The sequence below is a fragment of the Cavia porcellus genome, unplaced genomic scaffold (assembly GCF_034190915.1).
Source record: "Cavia porcellus strain 051 isolate PalLab524CR breed Dunkin Hartley unplaced genomic scaffold, mCavPor4.1 scaffold_12, whole genome shotgun sequence".
In the NCBI taxonomy this organism is placed as follows: Eukaryota; Metazoa; Chordata; class Mammalia; order Rodentia; family Caviidae; genus Cavia; species Cavia porcellus.
This window is the reverse complement of record NW_026947495.1, coordinates 50,473,417-50,497,224: the sequence shown is the minus strand read 5'-3', so window position 1 is coordinate 50,497,224 and position 23,808 is coordinate 50,473,417. Positions and strand designations below refer to the sequence as shown.

General features: G+C 33.0%; 1 protein-coding gene across 10 annotated transcripts in view; it reads right to left on the bottom strand.

Moving 5' to 3' along the window:
- The window catches only part of Slc4a10 (solute carrier family 4 member 10), a 288,459-nt gene extending 264,776 nt beyond the window's left edge, over positions 1–23,683 (bottom strand). For 2 of the 10 annotated variants that reach the window (XM_063259159.1, XM_063259164.1), the window contains exon 1: positions 23,395–23,683. In XM_063259159.1, the coding sequence (XP_063115229.1) occupies positions 23,395–23,442 (48 nt within the window). In that variant the 5' untranslated portion in view covers positions 23,443–23,683. The remainder of the gene's footprint in view (positions 1–23,394) is intronic. The other 8 variants (XM_063259158.1, XM_063259160.1, XM_063259162.1 and 5 more) reach the window with 6 other exon arrangements.
- Positions 23,684–23,808: the final 125 nt, after the last annotated feature.

Below are 23,808 nucleotides of genomic sequence, written 5' to 3'. Positions count from 1 at the left end.
TGATGACTATGAAGAAAAAGGTAGATTAAGATTCATCTCTTCTTATTTAACTGTAACTTATTACAATGTCAAATTATAGTTCAAAGTTTGCCAAATTTTTTAAATACATTTCAAAACAACACTGAGATTCCATCTGCGAAATCAAATAATAAATGGGGAAAAGGAATCCTTCTATATTATTGGTGGGAATGCAAGCTCATGTAACTATTGTAGAAATCAATATGGAGATTCTTCAAAAAACTAAGAAATTTCCATGCATAACTATTTCACTTCTAGACATCTTCCCCAAAGAGTTAAAGACATCATATTACAGTGATACACACATACCCATTTTTATAGCACTACATTCATAAAAGCTAAATCTTGGAAGCAGGATATATGCCCATCAACAGAGGAATGGAAAAAGAAAACACAGTATTATACACAATGGAAAACTACTCTACCAGAAAGGACAACTTGAATCATTTGTAGTGAAATGGATGCACTTTGAGACCATACTGTCATGTGAAATAAATCACACAAGTTTAAATACCACATTGTGTCTCTTATATGAGAAAACCAAAGCCTGAATAAATAAAACAGCAAAATAAAAGAGATAATAGGGAACATCAAGATAGATCTTTTACAGAAAGAAAGTAGTTAGAGATCGAGGAAAGTGAAGGGAAACAAAGGGAAGGAGATTAAAAGTTGTGTACATGTACCAATTCCCAAGATGAATTTAAACATTATGTACTGCAAACTTGTATTAGTAAAAAACTTTAAAATACTTTATATTTAACTGTGTTTTAATTGTGTATTTTTTTGTTTTGAAGAATAGTGACTAGCAATGAAAATTTCTATTAAAACTTCTGGCAGTTTGACTTAGAAGCTTATCTGCAAGATATCCCCCAGAACAAATGATACAGTCATAAACATTATAATGGAAATTAATTTCCTTGCTCAAATAAGGTGTATTTAACTATGGATGTGAGTGCATCAAAATGCTGACTAAGTCTCAAATCGTGCAAAAACAAACATTGCATTAAATCAAATACTTACATTCTTTCAAATTCATTAAGAGTTAACACAAAAATCAAATTTTCTTAAAATAAATGGACTTATTCACAGATGTAAAACAACTTTAGCTCATGAATTTAGTAGTTACTATTCCTTGTAAAACACCATCTTGCATTCAGTCTTTGATATTAGTATGTATCTAAAGATGCTGGAGGTACTTATCTCTCTTGTATACACAAATAAATGTCTAAAGTATTAGGAATAAAAGATAGATAAGCAAAAAAGAGACTACGTGTACATAGCATATGTAAAGTAAGACATTAAAAAGGTACAGAGGTAGACAATCACATTTATAAACAATCACATTATAAACATGAGTCATACCATCCTAAATCTTTCAATTTATTGTTAGAAAGTAGATATAGTATCTGAGTCAGTTCATCTTAATTTGAAATGAATAAACATGGTTTTAAATGACTTCATTTTTTAAAATGTAGATAATAAAAAGAAAGTATCTGAAATGTAAAATATTCTGTCTTACCTTACAAAGACCATATCAGCCATAGATACAAGCATAAGATACAGTTATCAGCCAGTATCTTGATCTCAACCTGATAAATTGTTTCATTATATATGAAACAATTGTTCTTTTGCTATATATGAAATACATGCCTTCAGGGGCCAGGGATTTAGCTCAGCAACATATCGTGAGGTCATGAGTTTGATGCCCGGTGCCAAAGAAAGAAAGACAGAAAGAGGGAAGAAAGAAAGAAAGAAAGAAAGAAAGAAAGAAAGAAAGAAAGAAAGAAAGAAAGAAAGAAAGAAAATTTTTAACAGCAACTTACATTTGGTTACAGCTTTTCTTAAGAAGTCTATATGCCATAATTTAATTGCCAGTCAAAATGAATAAAACTATCCAAAGACATTAAATATTTAATAGAATAAATAATTCAAATAAACTTTCAATATAAGCTCATTCTGATTTTATATCAATAAATGTTTGATTTTTCAAGCATTAACATCTCAAATTTTTTAAATGTTAACTACTATTAAAAGTAGCCATAAAAAATCATTGACCTCTTCTTTCCTCAAATTGACTGGTTTGTAATCATTTCAAAGTTCACCAGCACATACTGCAAAAGGAAACTCAGGAGAAATGCAAGCATTTATCAAACTTTCATTCAGAGTAACATGAATTAATCCATAGAACAGTCAGGTGCATTATAGAAGATATTAATTTTATATTACCTTTCCCTCATGGTGTTTCATTTCCACCAGCTTTCAAATAACTACAAATGTTAAAGGGAGTTTGATATAAAAGACAGATCTACAAAACTGAGTAGAATTGAGATATGATTTCCAGGAGATGAGTTCATAACTCGAGTATTAATATTCCAATCCAAGTTGAATAAAACAAAAACCTTGAACCAAAGACTCTTGCTGTCTCTAATAATCAGTAAAATAGAAGCTAGAGGGTGAAACAATTGACTAAAAAAGGAAATCTAAATTAAGGTTGAGTCTTATTTGTACAGATCTTATTCTCCCTTTAATCATGAATCATCTGAACAAAATATTCTGATCAAAGAAGTGTTAAATGTCTTTTATACCCATGGTGAGACCTTCACCATAGCTCCCTAATTTGGCTGAAATCCTATTGTAAGTTTTTTTGTTTTTTTTTTTTTTGATTTCAGATCTGAGGCTCTAACTGAGGGTCTTGCCCATTCTACCTGACTACTTCATTTCTTCAGGATAGGAGACTATTTCCTTACCCTCCCCATTCTTGCTCCATAAAGGTAATTAATATAAATGAATTAATTCAAAATTCAAGATTCATTAAGAACATACATAACTGCTTACATATTAATGCTTGTCCTAAATTTCAATTGCATTTTGGCAACCATTTTTAGAGTCTGGTTTCTAGCTATGCAAGTACTTTTAAATGTAAATATGTTTAAAAATTATTAAGACATAATAACAAAATCATTGTTTTATGGAACAATCTGATGTCCAATTAACTTATAAGCTTTCCATTCCAAGATATATTCTAACCCAAAGAAAACATAAAGAAAGTACAGTTTTCCAAGAAAAACCTATTCTGATGCCAACAGTTTCAATATAACCATGAAAGTTAAGCAATACAATTCAGTCTAAAACATTGTCTTGTCTAAAAAACATTAAGTATATATATGATCTATTTGAAATCAAAAGGCTCCTTAACTCACTATATATCTTTATATTGATATACATTGCTATCCTAGGAATCAAAATACATATGACCCTTTTCTGTCCTATAACAGACAAGCTAACCATCTTCAAGAGAGTGAAGAGGATCAAGAAGCCAAGCCATAGCTTCCTGTGGGCTAGCCAATGCATCCGCTGGGAGACAAGAAGAACAACACCCACCCCCACACCACCTCACCCCCTGTAAGAAATGAGCTGATTTGGAGGAAGTCAGGCTGAGATGATAGCAACTGAAGTAAATAATAATAATTATAATAATGCTTGCATTGTTTGACTGACATTGTAGGCTTAAAGCTGGTGTTCGGGCCATGTGTTTGGAGGATAGCAATATGCATTGTAGTAACTGTGGGAGATTTCCTTCTTGTCTTAGTTTTGAAATCCAATGATTTGTTCCATTTTACTGTTTTGATTTATTCGTGTATCTGTAACTTGAGAAATTACTTTGAAGATAACAATATGCAATATAACAACCATTGTTGTTTTTATTTGCTTGCTTCTTGATTTTTCTGTTTTTTTCTTTTTTCTCTTTAAAATAAAAAAAGAAAGAGAAAAAGATATGGCAAACCTGTTGACATAGATAAGAAAGGATAAAAATATTGAATTATATTTCTGAGAGATGTTAAGTACGTACAAATAAATAGAACAGTAAAGAGAAGGAAATGGGTAAAATTACAGATTACAAAATTAATTTTGTGAAAAGTAAAGCTATGTTTAAGGATGGAGCAATACGTTTTAAGTAAGTATCATATGCTTATAATTTCCTAAATTATTTAGACAACTTCATAGATTTTTTAACGAATAAAATGAGTAAATGCAACAATTATTTGTCCTCATAAAGATTTAGCAAAATGTTATATGATATAAACTGGAGATTCCAGTTCCCTTTATTCAACAGCACTACTACCAAAATGTCAGGCCAAGAGCATTGCTATTACTTAGATTTTATGGTAACCATTTTAAATGGTATCTATAGTAAGGACTGAGATACAAAAACTATCACACTGACAATACCATAACAAAGGTGAAACAATTAAGGTTATATAGCTGTTACCAAATTACTGCATTTAAGTAGGTTAATGTTTATCTCAGTGTTTAAGAACTAGTTTATTTTTCAAGCCATATAATATATATAAAAGACACAATTATAGCATTATGAGCAGAATCGAAAATCGCATGTTCTATTTAAATAACAACATACACACAAGTCTAGCAGGTTCACTTTTGTCAAATTTGTCACCTCTTACAATCTTTGCGCACTTCTGAAACATAATTTTGATGATCCAAAAGCTCCTGGACAGTTCAAATATGAATGCCAATCTCTTCAAAAGAATGATCTAGCTAAAAATATTGTATACAAAAATCATCTCAATACAACAAAAAAAAAATGAGGCTGTGTCATAGGCTAATAGAGAATAAGGATGAGGAAAAGTCTAACATATTGAAACAACTTCTCTCAATTTTATTCTAAAAAGGCATTAAAGAATGTCTATGTTTTTTAAGAGCACAAAAAATTTTTCATTCATTGATGAAAGAAGGTTGAATAAAGAGAAAAATATAAGATGGATATTAGGAAACAAGGATCTACATCTTTTGCAAAAGGGAAGGAAACCAAGAGATGGATGTGGGGGGAGTGGATGAAACTATGAATTAAAATCTGTTACGGACATGTGCCAACTATCCATGAGAAATGTAGTAACTATATTCTGAAAATATGTACCAAAAAAAGTAAAATATTAACTAGAAAAATATATAAACAATAAAGAAAACAATAAAGTTTTCATGGCCAGATAGTACATGGTGAGTGATAGGTCTGACCCTCATTTACCACCCCAAGTTCCCAGAGTAGCTGATCCAAAAGCCTGAGCTCTGGGAACAATTAGAGTCCAGATCTTACAAGCTGTTTCTACCTCACCCAGCTTTATTAGGTACAATGAATCATTAGCCGTTGTTATGGCAGCCATGTTGCCACTCAGCTGTTTCTACTCAACTAATCTCACTTCCCCAGGCTCACACTTCCCCTTGCCCCATATCTACCTAAGACTGTCCCATTACTCTCCCTTAGCCCTCAGTAAAACTCAGATCAACAAACTCTAAACAGACTCTCCTTTGAAGTTATTCCAAGAGGTCTTCCTGGGAACCCCCAAATTAGGCTGGCTATGTCCTTTAACTGGGTTGCTACCATTTACCTAACAATGAGGATCTCTAATGGTGGGCTGAGTAAAGGCACTGTAGGAAGGAGACGGATATACCAGAAATAAGTTAGTAATTGTCCTATCCATCATTTCAGTAATACCTCTAGTAGGGAGAAGTAAAGAACTTTCCCATTCAAATTGTTCAAGGTTTCATTTTGAAGTACTATTTTTTAAACTATTTCATAGAAAAATATTAATAGCAAGCAAAGTTGAAAATGGAATACAAAAGATTAGTACCAGACAAGTTGACAGTCTTGTAAAAACACTGGTAAAGTTTTCAGTGAAAGTGAAAATAAGCTAGTATACAATCTTTCTGGAAGGAAATTCAATAATATTTATAAATAGCCAAAAAAGTTAGACTAGTTGTTGAAAATATGATTGATTATAAGGCTGAGGCAAGGAAAACACAAGATGATCTTGGAAAATCTCATAGTGCCAGACAGTAAGGAAATACTCAGAAAAAGATAGAAGCCTCTTAAAAGACATGGTGACAAGTTGTGGAAGCTCAAAGGTGCCCAGTGCTCAAAGACGAAAAAAAAATTTTAAAAAATGTTAGATAATGGCCTAGAAATTAAAATGAATACTCTGGAGTCATTTTTAAATAAATAAACAATTGGTTAAACATACAAATAAATAACAAGCAATGGGTTTTTATAAATTTTAATTTCTAAAGGAAAAAATAAGCAAAGTAGGAAACCACCATGAGATGAACACTACTAGTGTTACAGAAAACACTGACCTATAAATGCTGAAACAGTGTACAAAAGTTTGAGGGACAAAAGAATAACCACATAATCTTAAAGGATCTCCCCACAAAATATTGTTATAAAGGCATTTTTTTTAATTATCAGAGAGCACACTTGCAAAATCAAGGTTAACATCACCAGAAATAAGATATCATGAATCAGCTCATATGATAAGGAAACATCACCTCTACGGCATTCTTGACCAAAATAAAATGCACAACCTGGATCTTATTAGGAAAGCTTCATAAAAACACTAATTGAGAAATAGTAATTAAAAATAAATCTTACTTGTACATTTCAAGCATAGCAAAGTCACAAACATTAAGGGAAGACTAAGTAACTTTCACAAATTGGAGAAGATTAAAGAGACATGAAACCTAACACAACATGGTATCTGGGATGTGTTAGAAACTAGAAAAAGAACCATTAATGGAAATTTCTGAAAGTGAAACTTCTGTAGTATCTGAATATATATGGTTATAGAGTTATTATAACTGCACCAAATAACAGCTTCCTTGTTTTGATAATTAACTATAACTACTTAAGATGCTACCATTAGGGTAAGGAGGATGAAATGTATATGGAAGCTCTGTGCACTATTTTTGCAATTATTCTGTAAAAGTTAAATTATTTCAAAATAAAAAATTTAAAAAGTAACAAAATGAGCATTTCTACCGTACTTACTTCCTATACCATCTAAGATACCTACTATCTATACCACCTAAAATATCTTTAAAAAACAAACAATATCGCAATTAGGAAAAATGTATGTTATTATACTCACTAGATTATATTATCCTAGTTCTATATTACTTAAATAAATTATTAGCATACTACATTATTAGCATATTTCTGTATTACTTAGATAAATCAAGTTAGTAAGTATGACTGAATCAATGATTGCATGAGTTATACCTATAAAGCACAAAAGTCTTTAATGTAAGAATTTTCTTCTAAATCAAAACATTAATCCAATGATAATAATATTGAACCATCAATATAAACAGTTATACACTTCATTAATTTTCACAAATCTGTAAGGTAGATACTACTAACATTAAAATTCCTATTTTATACACAACAAAAGTGAGATTTTGAATAGTTAAGTAATTTGCCAAAATCATCATCCTACTAATTAGAACAGTTAGGATTATCCAATACCAAAGTTCAAGCTGTTAACACTTAATACCTACTAGTGCTGTACCTAATATCACCCATGGTATGTTTAAGTAATTCCACACACTAGATTTTGTGAGAAAGACACAAAATTGTCTAAAATATACTCTGTTTTCAAGAATCTTGAGGAAACAAATTATGTATGTGTACATATGTATAGAGAAAATGAGATTTGTAAATATAGGTAGGTACACAATATTACGAAGTAATGAGTAATGCTAAATAAGTAAAATGATCAGTGAATAATTTTATAATCCATTATAATTTGTTGTAAAACTTTTTATTTTGTACCAAAAACAAATCTTCAAAGTTTAATATACATCAGAATCACCTAAAGGGCTTTTGGAAATGCTATATTCCTGGTACGACCCTTTGATATTCTCAGCCTACAGGCTTGAACAAAGCCTGCACTTTGTACGCTTAACTAAGTATCCTGCTCATCCTGTTGCAAATAATACTCATATCTAAGGTTTTCAATAATTCCTTTATTCAAGAAACATGAGTACTAAAGTTTTGTATCTATGAGAAATATTATCAAATATATGAAGTGTCGACAGGTATATATTTATAGTTAATGTGTCACAAATGCACTTAAATTTTATTATACATTAGGCTGTGTCTTGAGGCAGTCTACATGGTCATGTGATTTTTGTTTTCATTTTTTAACCATACTCTTATTTCTTCTGTTTATAGAAGTTTAAATATCAATAAAAATTCATCACTTTAAAGACAAAGCACTATGAATCTAGAAATAATAAAATGTACTTCTGAAACAATGCAGTGTTCCAATCCTTTGTTCTAGTTGGTACCTGATTTCTGCTTTCTGAAATTTGATCAAGTCAGTCATGAACTTTGATATCAAAGCTTCATTAATCAAAAAAAGCCATTAGAAATAAATAGCCTCTCCAATACTTTTGATTTGTCAGAATTAGCAAGAACAAGCAGAGTTACAAAAAATTTTGGAAGTACTCCAGCAACCTAACATTCAGTATGCAGTGGACTTCCCGGCAAGCACAAGGTTGTGAGTTTGATCCCTGGTACAAATAATAATAATAATAACAATAATAATAATACAGTGGCAAAATTCTGCTTTGAAAAATTAGTTATTAGCTTCTTAGAGTGTAATTTCCATGATGAGTGAGCAAGTCATTTTGATCCCAGTACAGAAACTTTGTCATTAATTCAAAATTATATAAGTAATCTTAAGCAATAATACAATATCACCACTAGACTAAGTCTATAGATCAGTCTCCATTTTTAATCTTCTAAGATCACATCAAAAGTTGGGAATTATTCAGAATTCAGCCTTCACTTAAGGTCTAAGACCACTGTCAAAATCATTATGCTAACATCACTTTGGAATCCAGAAGTGGACATATACCCCTGTAATCCCAGAACTCTATACTGTTGAGGTAGGAGAATCACAACTCCAAATCCAGTTCGGGGCAACATAGTGAGACTCTGTTGGTGGGCTGAAGGTGGAAGGAGGACAGATGAATGCAGCCCAGTGTGAAGGCTCTGAGTTCTAATTCCCTAAACTGAAAAAACATGTGAAACTAAGAGGGAATGTAAGACCAGCAGAGTGATGGCTGGGTGATCAATGTGCATGTACAAACCTACCAAAATGAAACCCATCAAACTGTATAACCAGTATGTACTAATTAAAAACGTAGGAAAACTTTTAAAAGGCACTTGAAATTTCATGTCATCTTTGATATATTGTGAAGTTCTCACTGAAAGAAAAGAGCTACAAAATACCGCCATGAGACACTGAAGTTAAAAATACATGGAGAGACAGTTCATCTTGTTTTAAAAGACTCAACAACATTGTCAAGAAATTCTTTCCAAAATGATATCTAAATTTTAAAAATCCCTGCAGGCTGTCTATGGAAATCAACAAGGTAATTTTAACATTTATGCAGAAATGCAAAGGACCTAGAAAAACCAGATCAATTTTGAAAAAAAATCACAAGGTTGAAAGACTTGTACACTTAATTTAAAATTTTCTGTAAAGCATCAGGAAAGTAGACAATATAGTATTAGGCTAAAAATAGGCATAGATCAACTAAATAGAATTGAGAATACATGAGAAAAAGGATCTTTATATTCAAAACCAATTGACTTTCAACAAAATTACCAGGAAAATTCAGTAAGGAAAAGCAATTTTTTCAACAAATGGTGTTGGAAAAACTAGGCTTCTCTAAAGCTCTTCTGCTTAGACATTTATGTAAAGCAATATATAAAAATTACACTCAAAATGAATCACTGATTTTAGTAAAACCAGAATAAAACATAGAAGAAAATCATGGTGACCTTGGTCTGCATAGCGTTTTTTTAGGTTCTATACCAAACACAAAATCAACAGGTGGGAAAAAATGACATATTAGACTTCCTCAAAATTTAAAAGCTTTAAATTTCTAAAGTCACCATTAAGAAAGTAAAAATACAGTCCAGATAGTGAGAAAATGTTTGTGAACATTTTCTGACAAAGAATTGTGTCTGTAACATAAAAACAACTTTTCAGATAAACAAGAAGATAAATAGCTAATATGAAAAAGGCAAAAATTTTTGAAAAGCTGTTTCTACAAAAAAATGTATCAATAGCCAAAAAAGAAATGAAAAGATGTCCAACATTTTTAAGGAAATGCACGTCAAAATTATAAAAGTAACCACTATACATTCACGAGAAAAACTGTATCAAAATGTTATCCAAAAAAAATGGAAGTATTTATTCAGATGAAAACACGAAAATTTATAGCAACTTTATTTATAATAGCCAAAGGTTAGGAACTAAATGATCATAAACTATCAATACATAAAATGTCAAATATTTATTTAATGTAATAACTTCCAGAAGAGGAACAAATTTCTGACACATACTACAAATAAACTTCAAGATTTCACCTAAGAAAAAACAGGTGCAAAGGATCATTTAGTGTACAATTTCATTTATTTGAAATGTCCTAAAAAAGAGTTTTAGAGACAAAGAGCAAATCAACAGAAAATAGATCAGCCACTGCCTGTGGTTGAGGAGTGTCCATTATATATAGGCTGGAAAAAAATGGGCATGCTGCTATCAGATGTTGTAACATAGGGTTATAGTAATGGTTGTACAATTCTATAAATTTACTGAAATTCATTGAATTGTACAGGTAACATGAGAAAATTTATATTATATATAATATACTAAACCATTAAAAATAAATTTATGTGAATAAAAATAAAGCTACTTGATGAAAGTTGACATGACCATATGATTACATAAGACTTGCTTCATGGGGTTACAATGGCACACCTCCTGATCAGTAGAGTATTCTACATTAGCTATCAGTGGTTTCTTTTTGTTAGTTTCAATAATATTAGAAGTTATGATACCTAAATGGTAAAGTCATAACTTTTCATATAAACAAGGCTCTAAATCCACTGAAAATGATAAAAAATAATAGAAAATTCTGACTAAACATTACACACCTATGAGTTGAATTGTATCCTCCAAAAAGAGGTGTTATAACTCTAGTATCTATGAATATGACTAATGTGGAAAGGTTTTTCCAGATGTAAACAAGTTCGATGAGATCACTAGGATAGATCCTAATCAACTATGAACAATGTGCTTCTTATAAAGGAGAGGGAAGTCCAGGGATTTAGCTCAGCGGCATTAGCTCTTGCCTGGCAAGCGTAAGGTCATAAGTTCTATTCCGGTACCAAAAGAAAACGACGCTGATGGAAGAACTCCATAGAAAAGCAAGAGCAGAGACTGAGGTCATGCAGTTCAAGTTAGAAGATGACTGGAGCTACCAGACGCTGTAAGAGACAGAGAAGAATCCTTCCTTAGAGGCTTTATGTCTTGGCTGAAATTTTGATTTCAGACTCCAGAACCACTGGACAATAAATTGATACTGTTTTAAGCCACGAATTTGTTTCACTTCTTTAGAGCAGACCAAGGAAAAAAGGTTAAGAACTAAATGATTATAAACTACCACTGTAGCCCATTTTGAACATCTGAAAAAGGAAAAAAATAAATATAACCGCAATGTAAAATAAGACATACATTTAAAAACCTTTCACTCATACCTTTGAAAAGTTAAAAGCTTAGTAATGACCATAGAATTAAAAGAGTGCTAATTATTTGCAGTATTTAATATAGTATACTGTGAAATGTTAAACTTTTTTAGTGGGGAGAGAGGACTTCTTCTGTGTATTTAATAGCATCAATCCAACAACTTTCCTGTATATTTTCATCTTTATACCCTTTTATGGAAACACATGGGATAAAGATATATACTTAATGAATTGATAAATAAAATTTTAAGTAAATTTTAGGTGGATCAAATCACTTAAAAAATAATTTACACTTGCTTCATATTTCAAAAATATGTATAACATTTCCAAGTCAATTGATACATTATTAATGTTATTAACTATCTCAGCTTCAATGTACAGCTTAGAACATTTCCATCAACTCAAAAATTTCCCTCAAGATCTTTTGCAGTTAATAACCACACCCAGCCCTATGTAACCACTATTTGCTTTTGTTGATTAGTTTGCTTTCCTTTTGTTTTTCCCTTTAAAGTTCATGAAGAAAAATATATCATAATACTTTATTAAAATTATCTTTAAACATCATAAGATGTTTTAACACTATAAAAATCTATATAAACTGGTTAATAATTTGGAGAGTGGTCTAATACACATACAGCAATATAATAATTTATGAAGGTAGGCCAACAATGACTTTAAAAACTATTGGCAATTAAAAAGAGAAGTTTGACTTTTTAAAAAGTAACTTATTATTATTAGCAGTGATTGGGATTAAAGCTAGGGCTTCATGTTTGCTGTGTCACTCGCCATGAGAAAAAAGTAGCTCCTCAGAAACTCAGTTGCTTTGATGTTTCTTATATTGAGTTTATAGTATATCAAAAGAAAACTAAAAAAGATAATTTAAAGAAAAAAATGAGTTGATTCAATTCAAATCGGTAGTTTCCTCTCAAAAGCATATAATATGCTAAAATCACCTTTCCAAATCATCTTTAAAGATATAGTCTAAAGGACTTCTAGGTATAGTTTACTAAAATCCTGACCAATCTTAACAGTATCTTCACAAAGAAAATAGATCTGTGTGTATGAAGTTATTTTAAATTGTTATGGATGCAATATTTGTGTTTTTCATTATTTATATAAAAGTGACTGATATTCTGTGTTATAAACTTGAGCTAAGAATAGTAAGAATCAAAATGAGGAAAGGAGACATAAATGAAGGGAAGAGGGTGGCTAGGAAGGGGAAAGAAACTTTAAAAAGAAACAAGCTCTGTCACGCACTTACACTGACTCCCCAAGATGAACGTAAACTTCATGTATTGCAAACACGCACTAATAAAATGAAATACAAATAAGGCAAAAGTGACTGATATAATCATTTTTAGAATCCTGAGCTTTCTTCTCCTTGGCAAGAGAGATAAATAAGTAAGTAATATCTTAGTGCTTTTGTAATTTTTTGAGATAAAATTCACAAAGCATATAATCCATTATTATAAATTCAATAATTTTTAGTATATTCAGTGTACTGCAGCCATCACTACCATCTAATTCCAGAACATGTCTATCATCCCAAAAAGAAACCTTGCAGCTGTTAGCAGCCTAACCCTCCCCCATGCCCCAGTCCCTGGCAACCACTAATCTGCTTTGTGTCTCTAAGAATTTGCCTATTCTGAATGTTTCATATGCATGTAATGATGCAATATGTGTCATAGTCCTTTCGTACTTGATTGAAGGAATAAATGTGAAATATTATTCTCCATATGATTACTGTTTATTTGTACTTGGCCTTAGGGAAAAAAATCACTTTTTCATTAGATGAAATATTTTCAAATGCTAGCTTAGTGCTTACTAGGTATATAATCTTGGTTAATTCTCTCATTTCTCTGAGCCCCTTCTCATCTGCAAGGCTGGAATATTACTAATCTTTCGGGATGATCATGAATATTAGAAATGCTTATACCGTAAGCCTCAGACAATATCAAGTATTGCTTCATAAACAATGTCTAATTATAATTTGAATTTGCCATTCAGCTATTGATTTTATGCTAGAATAAGAACTGTACAAAAGTAAAAAAACAATGACAAAGTAGGAATTAACAGGTTTTGGCACTACTATTCTGACACTAACAAACATTTTAAAAATGCCATTAAGTATCTCTTCTTATGTGTCTGATGTGGTTTCATTACATGTAGGTTAAGGAATTAGGTTACAACCTATACTTTATTTGATTTCTATAGTCTTCTAATTAAAATACACGTGACTCTTTACCAAAGAAATGGTATCAATAATTCATAACTTTCTAAAGCAAAAAAACCAGAGCCAGAAGAGACACTGATCAATTCTACTAAACCTTTAAGAAATTATCCCAATTCCCTACAATCTTTTTCAAGAAAACTGTGAGTGAATGTTCCCTAGTTCACCCTGCAAGGTCAGTAATATCCTAATATCAAAATCAAAAACATTACCAAAAGATAAAATTACAAACCAATATCTTCTGTAAACATAAATGAAAAAATTTTAACAAAATTACACCAACTAAAATCAAATAATACACGAGAAGAAGTATACATCACAACTAAGTAGGATTTATGAAGTACTGGTTCACCATTCAAAAGTCAATTAATGAAATTTATCATATCAACAAGCTAAAGAAGAAAAACCAAATGATTGTATCAAAGGACGCTGAAAAACTCACAAAATCTAATGCCCTGTCATGATAAAAACTTTCAGTAAACTAAGAATTAGGGGAATTTCTTCAAGTTGGTCAAGAGTATCTGGGAGGAAAAAGATGAATTTAACACCATATTTAACTGGTGAGAAACTCAAAATTTTCCCACCACAATCAAGAAAAAGGCAATAATGTTCTATTTCACCACTGCTCCTCAGCACTGCGTATGTAGTCCTCGATAAAGCAATAAATCAAGGGGAAGGGAAGGGAAGGGAAGGGAAGGGAAGGGAAGGGAAGGGAAGGGAAGGGAAGGGAAAGTGATACCAAGATTAGGAAGGAAAAAATAAAAGTGTCTTTGTTTATAGATGGCATGTATATGTATGGAGAAAATTCCAAATAATTATCAACAACAACAACAAAAAAGAATCTTAGAACTAATAAGTGATTCTAGAAAGATGAACCTAATAAATAAAAGTCAATTGCCTTCCTACAGAAAGCAATGAACAGTAATGAATTTCAAATTTACCATTTATATAGGCAGTCCCCAAAATTAAATATTAGATATAAATCTTACAAAACGTGTGATACAAATTTTCTTTGTATAGCACAAGTGCTATAAAACTCCAGTAAGAGAACTCAAATATCTAAGTAAATGGAGACATGTTCCATGGCTAGGAAGACTCAAAATTGTCAAGATAATCCATTCTTCCCAACATGATAAAACATTCAGTGTGATTGCAAGAAAAAAACAGACTGTTTTGTGGATATTCACAAGCTGGTTCTAAGTTTATAAAGAAAGGCAAAGATCCTCTGTGGCCCAAGCATTATAATCCACTGTTCTCCAAGTAGGAGAACAGATCCAACCTAATATTAATATTTACTATAAATCTATAATAGACAGTGTAGTATTTTTGGTGAAATAACTGACAAACAGATCGACACTGACATCCTTTAACAAACTGATTTTTGACAAAAAAAAAAAAAGCAAAGATAACACAACAGACAAATGATTCTTCTCAATAAAAAGACTAAACTGGCATTCACATAAAAAAGATGAATGTAGACATAGTTTACACCTTCAACAAAAAATAACTCAAAATAAGTTACAGACCTGAAAGTAAAACATAAAACCAATAAAGCCTCAGAAGATAACACAGGAAAAATTCTAAGTGACCCTGGGGTGTGACGATGAATCTTTAAATAAAAGAGCAAATGAAAGGAAGAATTCAGATGCTAGGCTTCACCAAAATCTAAATGTTCTGCTGCAAAAGACACTGCTAAAGAGAACGACAAGATAAGCCACAGATTGGGAAAACATAGTTGGAAAAGGTTTGTCTGATAAGGATACACAAAGAACTTCTAAAACTCAACAATAAGAAAACAAGACATGAGCCATGCAGACATGACACAAGAGGAGCCATTTTACACATTCTTCAACCTCAGCACTTGTAAGACCACACTTTTAAACCCCACCGCAAAGAAGAGCAGTTGGAAAGATTGCAATACCACAGTTCAAAAAAAAGGAACACAGCTAAGTAACTGAAAAAATCCACCTTTTCAAACAGATGTATCAATCTCCACATATGAGTTAGGCAGGATTAGGTAAATATTTTTAAGAGAGGTCATTAAAGATGTGCATTAATAATAGAGCAGATGGTGTTAGAGCAAAAGGAACAATTCTTGTACTTCTGAGTTAAAGGAAGCACGTAAACAAGATCAGTCACAAAACAAAACTGCTGAAGTAAATGCAAAATAAATATTTCTAACAGAATACAGAGGACAAGGCCAAAGAAAGTAAGAGACAATAAGAGGAAATCAAGAGAGCTGTGGAAGGACCACCCAGGAGCTACAATCTAAGCACAACAGGAATGCTGGAAACAGAGGATAAAGCAAAGGAGGCTGAAACATAATTAAGGAGTTAACTGAAGAAGACTTCCCTGAGTTTAAGTGAGAAGTAGGCCTGCAAATGAAAAGAGTTCCCAGAGTACCTTTAAAATTTAATGAATAAGGGCTGGGGATTTAGCTCAGCCGCCTAAGCACCTGCCTTGCAAGCAGGCAGTCATGAGTTCGATCCCTGGTACCGATAAAATAAATAAATAAAGTTCAATAAATAGAAAGCCACACCTACACATATTATGGTGACTAAACCCCACAGGAACATGGATGTGGGTCTTTATTAAAGAGGGCCTGCCTGCAGCACAGCAAATCAGTACACAGGAAGAAGCCTTCCTAGACTAAAGCCTAAGAAGTGACCCGGAAGCACTGCCGGCCTATTTCCATGAGAGGTAAGGCTGAAAGCTTCCTATACATGTTACTTTATTAAATTTCAAGGATAATGAAAAAAATTTACAAGTATCCATACAGAGAAAGTTGTTCACCTATAAGGAGCAAAAGTCAGACTGTCCTGAGATTTTTCTCATGCAATTCTAAATGCCAGAGACAAGGAGACATTTTCTACAGAGTTTTAAGGAAAAATAATTCTGCCACATTATTATTTCTGTACAAAAGCAACTAGAGAAGATTCTCAGATAAAAAGACTTAAGAAAGTATATTAACAAAGAACCTCTGAAAAATTTGCTCAAATGATGTACTGCACCCAACAGAAAATTTGAAAATAAAGAGTTGTAAAACAAATAAATGATAAATTTGATGGCAATCATTAAAACTAGTTAAGAAACACACAGTCTAAAATTGTTACATGTAAAGTAATAAAACTAAGTACAAAAACAAACAAAAAAATGTAAATAATGCAACCCGATTTAAAAATGGCCCAAAATTTTAACATCTTACTGCAGTTCTAGAAAGGGAAAATTGAAAGTATTCTGCCATAGACAGGACACTACAGCAGTGAGAGGCAGGACCAAGGGACATTTATCTTCAGGGCATTTCCCCCGCCCCTAGGCAACTTACCTGTTATGCAAAATGAGTTCCAATCGGCTGCTGGCGCATCAGTAATGCCCCTTTAGGCACCACCCCAGACCAAAGTATATGTATGCCCCCCACACCACGTGTCTGGCAGAGAAAGCCAGACCCCAGCGATCATGGAATTTCTCTCTGTGTCCTTAAAATAAAGGCCGTTTTACTTTACTTCTGTCTTCCAACCGCACAGAAAACGCTTTCATAAATAAGTATGAAAAGATGTGCTACACACACAACATCAGGAAAATGCAAATTAAAACTGAAATACCACTAAACATCTATCAGGATGGCTAAAATCCAAACCATTGACAATACCAAAAGCTGATGAAGTTGCAGAACAACAGGAGCTATCGTTCATTGCTAGTGGAAATGCAAAATGGTGTAGTAGGTTTGGAAGCAGTTTCAAGAATTTTTCAAAATACTAAATACTCTTATAACCCAGATATCAAGTTCCTCAGTATTTACTTGAAAAAGTTAAAAATGTATGTCTACACAAAAACCTACACATAGATGTTTATATCAGCTTTATTCACAACTTTCAAAACTTGAAAGCAACCAAAATGCCCTTCTACAGGTGAAGGGATAAATTGTAATACAGCCAATAGAATATTATGATGTTAAACAGCAAGAAGTTATCAAGCCATGAAAAGACATGAGGAAACTAAAAAGCCTGTCACTACGTGAAAGAGTTGATTTGAAAAGACTAACTACTATGGTAAACAACTTCAACTAGATGACCTTCTGAAAAAAGGCAAAATGACATAGTAAAAATTAGTGGTTTTCAGGGGTTAGTGGGGAGGCAAGAATGAATAAAGAGAGCTCAGTGAATTTTTAGGGCAGTGAAACTATTCCATGCTATGGTATAATGGTGTACAGATGTTATTACAAATTTATCCAAGCCTGGAGAATTCTCAACACAAAGTTCTAGTGCAGACTATGGACTCTGAGTGATAACAGTACATCAATACATATTTACCTGCTGTAAGAATTTTAACAACTTAAAGAGGGATGTTGTTAATAAGAAAAATTGTGCCGTATAAAGGCAGAGAATGTATGAGAAATCCTTGTATCTTCTACCTAATATATCTGTGAATCTAGACTGTCCTTAAAAAAATAAAGCTTATTAAAATATATTTGCAGTTGTCCCTCAGCTTTGTAGTAAAGATTAAGTGTAAAGTATACAAGTAGATAGATAGATAGATAGATAGATAGATAGATGATAGATAGATAGATAGATAGATAGATAGATAGATATGATTCCACAAAAGATACACTATAAATCAGTTATTCCCCCTTTTTAAAGCAAAAGAGCATATCCTAAGGAGTACAATATCTGACACAATTATTTATGGTTTAAAAATGTATTGAAACTTCAACTTAGTTTCTTTTATCTAAAAATAAAGCACAAATCCTAGTTAATATTTACTTTATAAATTAACAGTAGTATTGTCCCAGAAAGCCAAATTATCTTACAAAACATGAGAAAGGAAGAGGTGTCTTTTCACAGAAGGGTTGAGAATGACATCTCCATTTTCCCCATTTATTTGTAGTGCAGTGCATTGCTGTATGTCCAGTTTGGACTTGAAGTCAGCCATCATCCTACATTACAAGAAAATGATACCCCAAAGTGTGATTTTATTCTATTCTCTGGTTATATTTGAGTTTCAGGTCTTGGCCCAGATTTTTTTTTTCTAACTTTCCATTATAAACTAGGTTACTTCCTAGTTACTTTGATATTTTTATCATAAATTTAATACTTGTAGGCTTTAGATTTTACCACTCATTCCAAACCCTAGCCTCCTATACATATATTTAATTTGTACAGGACGATTCAGAGTAACAATTCAAATTGTGAAAGGAGAAATGAGAATTGATTTGTTATGCTGCACATGGCTTTCTACAAACTATCGTGTTGTATGTTTTTTTTAATTCAAATTATAATTTAAATTCCAATTTGAGTAAAACAGATAAGACAATGCTACTTAACTAGTACATTATAATTTTATAATTTTGACATTTTAGTCTCATTTTCCTTTCCCAAATTTAATAATACATAAGACTTTTCTTAATTTTCTCACAAATAAAGCAATTCAATAAAATGGGTCATTTGGAAACCTGAAGTTAACATAAAAAAAAAAAATGTTAAGTTCCACTATCTGTCCTTTAGAGATATCAAAGTACCTCTAAAAATGTGACTTCAATTTCATGCCTTAGGAATGTTATATGAATATGCTCAATTTAAAATAAGTTCCTTCTAGGACATCAGATTCCCAGAAGGGTTCCAGGATAGATTCACCAATAAATCAGAGTCACATTTGTAAATATCATAGTGTCTCTCTAGAGTAAAAAATAATAATAATAAACTGAAAGAGTAATAAGATCCAAAATGTATAACAGATATCATAATAATGAAAGAGAAACAAAGTGCTCAAAAAGAAAGAACAACTTTTGGTATACACATATAACTGTATGTATGTTTAAGTGTGCAAGATAGATAATCATACTACTAATTTTTTGTTAATTCATCAAACAGAATAGTTTGTGCTGTATTATTTGCTTGTATGTCCATTTGTTATGCTTTGATTTGTAACTTAAACAACTATTTCTAAGATAACAATATGTAATTTATCAACCTGTGATTTCTTACTGATTTTTGTTTTTGAAATTCTGTATTATTTCTACCCTTTTTTCTGTTTTGCTTTCTTTTTTTCTCTAAATAAAAAAAAACCCAAGGCTCATTCACTATATGTATCACCAAAAACTACATATCATGAGATATAAATTTTTATAAAGATATTTCCTATAAGTTTCATCTACTGTCTAGGAATTTAAAAATTCTCAGATTACTCCTATAAAAAAAACTATTACACTGAATGTCAGAGGAAAAAATGTAATATCCTAAAAGTGTACCATCATATTTTCAAAAGATTAATTCCATATTTATTAAAGTAGTATTATTATCATTACCTTTGTTAAAAAGCTTATAACAATGATTAAATATTGGAGGAGAAAGAAGAAAGCAGTCTCATAAAAGGTTATATTGAGTCTTACCTCTGGACTAGAGAGATCAAGGACCCCATTGAGACTGGGTTTTTGTCTGGCTTATTTATTAATATATCTCCAAGCCCCAAGATTACATTTGACCAAGAATAGGCATTTAATAAAGAAATGAATCTCGTGTATACTTTCTTAACTACAATAAGAGACTGTACTCTGGACCTGAAGACTGAGTACTCTACCCCTTGGTGTGATTAGGGCCTACAAATAGCAATGATGGAAAAACATGCAATGATGGTTAGTCTGGTGAAAGAAAATTATCTTTGAAACTTGCTAATAAAGAATGGAGTAAAAAGGTAAACATATTAGGGACTCTTCCATCACATGATTCAGATGTCCTTTATTATACTAAGTGGAGGTAAACTTGGGAAGATTAATAAGAATCCTTTTTTCCATTTCACTTACATCAGAATCTATACATTCATTCATTTGGCAAATTTGTCCATTCTTACGATTTTTCTTTCTTTTTCACTTCTTTACTTACTTTTGACTGGTTCTGTCCTAGATCTAATTTTGGTTTTTAATGTCTTTCCTCTTGATTCTCCAATACTTCGAAGTTTCCATAGTTATAACTTAAAAATCCCAACACTGGGAGTGGGGATTTAGGAATAAGTGCCTGCCTGGCAAGTGGGAGTTTGATCCCAGTAACAAAAAAACAAAAACAAAAACAAAAACAAAAAAATCCCAACCCTCACCTCCATCATCCAATCTTTCTAATACTTCATTGCCCACCATTCATCCTTACTAGGCTACTGAGTGCCAGTTTCATAAAAACCTGAAGCTTAGAATACATTTTGATGGCATCATTCCAAAATGAAACTAACTTTTATTAAACACTTATCTAACTCTCAGGAACTTCACGCAGGTTATTTCCTTACCCACCACAAAATCCAAAAGCTATACATCACTCTCTTCACAATTTTCCATTGAGGAAACTAGTTTAACTTTCCCAAGATCACAGAACAAATTACTAGCAATGCTAGGACTTCCTAGACTATTATAGAATATTGTGTCATATTTCTTTTCACAGAATTATTTGCAACGTTATCTGATTAATTTCTAAAACAAAGTCATAGCTATTTCTTTCTCTTTTCAAGCATAAAAATTTCAGTCTGAGAATTGTGTTAAACCTGTGAAGAATGTATTATAAAAATTTTTTAAACTTCTAAGCTAGTTTTAGAAGACCTATATTGTAGTTCTATCCCATCACTACGTGATGACCCCCGGACATGTTACTCAGATTCCATGTTCTCAATTTCTCATCTTTAAAATAAAGATAATAAATTACGCTTTAGATAAAATGCTTGTTTTGACAACGAAAATAAGTCAGGAAAGCAATAGTGGAATTTGGAAGTAGTATACAAATGTAAAATTATTCCAAAAACTTAGCATGCTATCTAGCTTCTCAGGTTTATTTTTCTTAAATTACTGTTAACATGGTCCTGTTTTACCAATGAACTATGCAACTATTCTGTACTGACTATGACCCCTATGAAATGCAAACTTATAACTATGACCTTCAAACACTTCCATCAAGGTTTACTGTGTATTTTTCTAGCCAAACCGGTATTTTCCCCCCACTTCTAAACAACAAACTGGTCGCCCATCCAGCCCTGTAAGGTCGTCCATTTCTAAATTCCTCCAGTTAATCCTCATTTGATCCTAAACCCTTTAACTGCTTTTTCGACAAGTGACAATCCATAAGCCACATCAAACAGGCTTCAGCCTGCTTTTCTAGGACAAGTTTCAACCCCCCTCCTCTGCTGCAAAAATGGGTTTTGCCCCTATATCTGATCTTTCCTAAATCCTCACACTGCAATTCCTGTGTTTAATTCATGCTTCTCACCCAATTCCCTGATATCTTCAAGATTATTTATTCGAAGTAACCACAAAACACTAATTTATGTTTCTATTCAAGTTTGGGGAGATGAGCAAATCTTTTTACTTTGTCTCTGTATAATAATTGCACTTTGATTCCAAATAGAAATGGCTCTACGTTCAAGCAAGCAAGTTAACTGACACCCCCAACCTCGATGCTGTCCTTTCCCTTTATTTAGGCTCCATTCTTAGTGGTGACTTCTGCTTTCTTCTCATCTCCCTGCTCCCTCCCTGTGCAAACCCGGAGTACCCCCAGAGGAGAACTGGGCATGCTCAGTAGTCACAGCTGAGTCCGGGATGCAAACTGAAATTTTTTGCAGCATTTGAGCCCTGCAGGAGAAGTAAGGGCCGGAAAATACAGTGGCCCAGAATTTGCTCACCTCTCCTATGATATCATTTCATTTACAGATGTATTTAAAGCTTAGGAATGAGCTCCGAAATGAACAATTTACCGCTAGTTTTTCGTCTGCAAGGTGGATCACTAACCTGAGTAACAGAGCTGAGAAACAGCCCCTCCTTTTGGTTTGGAACAGAGTGGGGATTTTTACTATTCTGGGCTATGATAACGCTGATAGACGACGGAAAGGTAGCATTTGGTATCTCTGCTGCGTCAAGAAAATGCTGGGGCTTCCCCCTCCCCTCCTTGAACACAGCAACATCAGCTGCTCTAGACTAAAAAATGATGTTGTCTGAAGATCTCCAAAGTCTGTGAACCGGAGAGATTGTAGAGAAGATAAGAGGTAAATCAATCATTTGCTCAAAAAATTAAACCTGGGCAGCAGTTTAAGGACCCAGAGATAAACAGAGGAGCTATTTGCAAATGACAGCCCAGTAACCTTTCAGATACTCAAATCTGAATCGTGTGTCTGCCCCCAAAAATGTATACCATTTTTGTACATGAACCATGACACATTTCCCTCAAAAAGAAAGAGACTGACAGATCACACACACATACACACACACACACACACACACACACACACACACACACACACACAATCGCTTTCCCTGGTTTCTGCGGAGGATAAATCTCTAGAGCAGCAACAGCAGCAGATTCCAGCACCTCACTGCCTACGGATGAGGCATGGGGAGGAAATTTGTTAGGGATTAAACAAGATAAAGGAGGGCTTCTTTGCACGGACCTGAGAGTCATCATTACCCAACCTGAGAAACAGAAAGATAGGCAGAAATAGACAGGGAGAGAGAGACACACAACTGCCCCTGTGCTAAAAGCTAGCCATTTCTTCAAACAGCAGCAAACATGAGACCATAGTGCATCCATATTGAGAAAAGAGGAAAAAAAATCATGTGCTTTGGTTTATGCATTTCAGTCTCCCGAGATGGGAGGAGACCCTGTCCATATGTCTTTGGAGCTATCCATCACCCCAAAAAGTACACTATCTGCACCTAGCTACAAGATCATTTGCCTGACAGGTTTTGCAGCAAAGCAGTTAATCTATTTGACAGCAGGTTGTCTCTTACCGTAGGAAGCAGCGGCTCCATTTGTGCTCCCTGGTCTTTAATCTCCATGTTTTGTAATGCCTCTGGAATAAGCACCTTGCTCTGCAGTGTCTTCAGTGTCTTACACTCTCAGCCCGGCACTCGCTCTGCTTAGTATTCGGATCAGGTAGCTCTGAAGCAGGAGGCAATTGCACACTCCAACTCACCAGAGTCACATGGCTCCTACTCACTCTCACTGGGGCTGCTGGCCAGGTTTTGCACTGAATGCCTTGGATCCCTGGGCCGGTAAGAGGTCCCCTGAGCCCTGTATCACTGCCCACACCTGGCTACTCTTGTAAAATACAGCCTGCAATGCTCAAGTCTAATGTGCATTAAGAATTTCACATAGGTGCTAACTTCTCATACAACCAAGTTCAAGCCAGTCTTCAACCACCT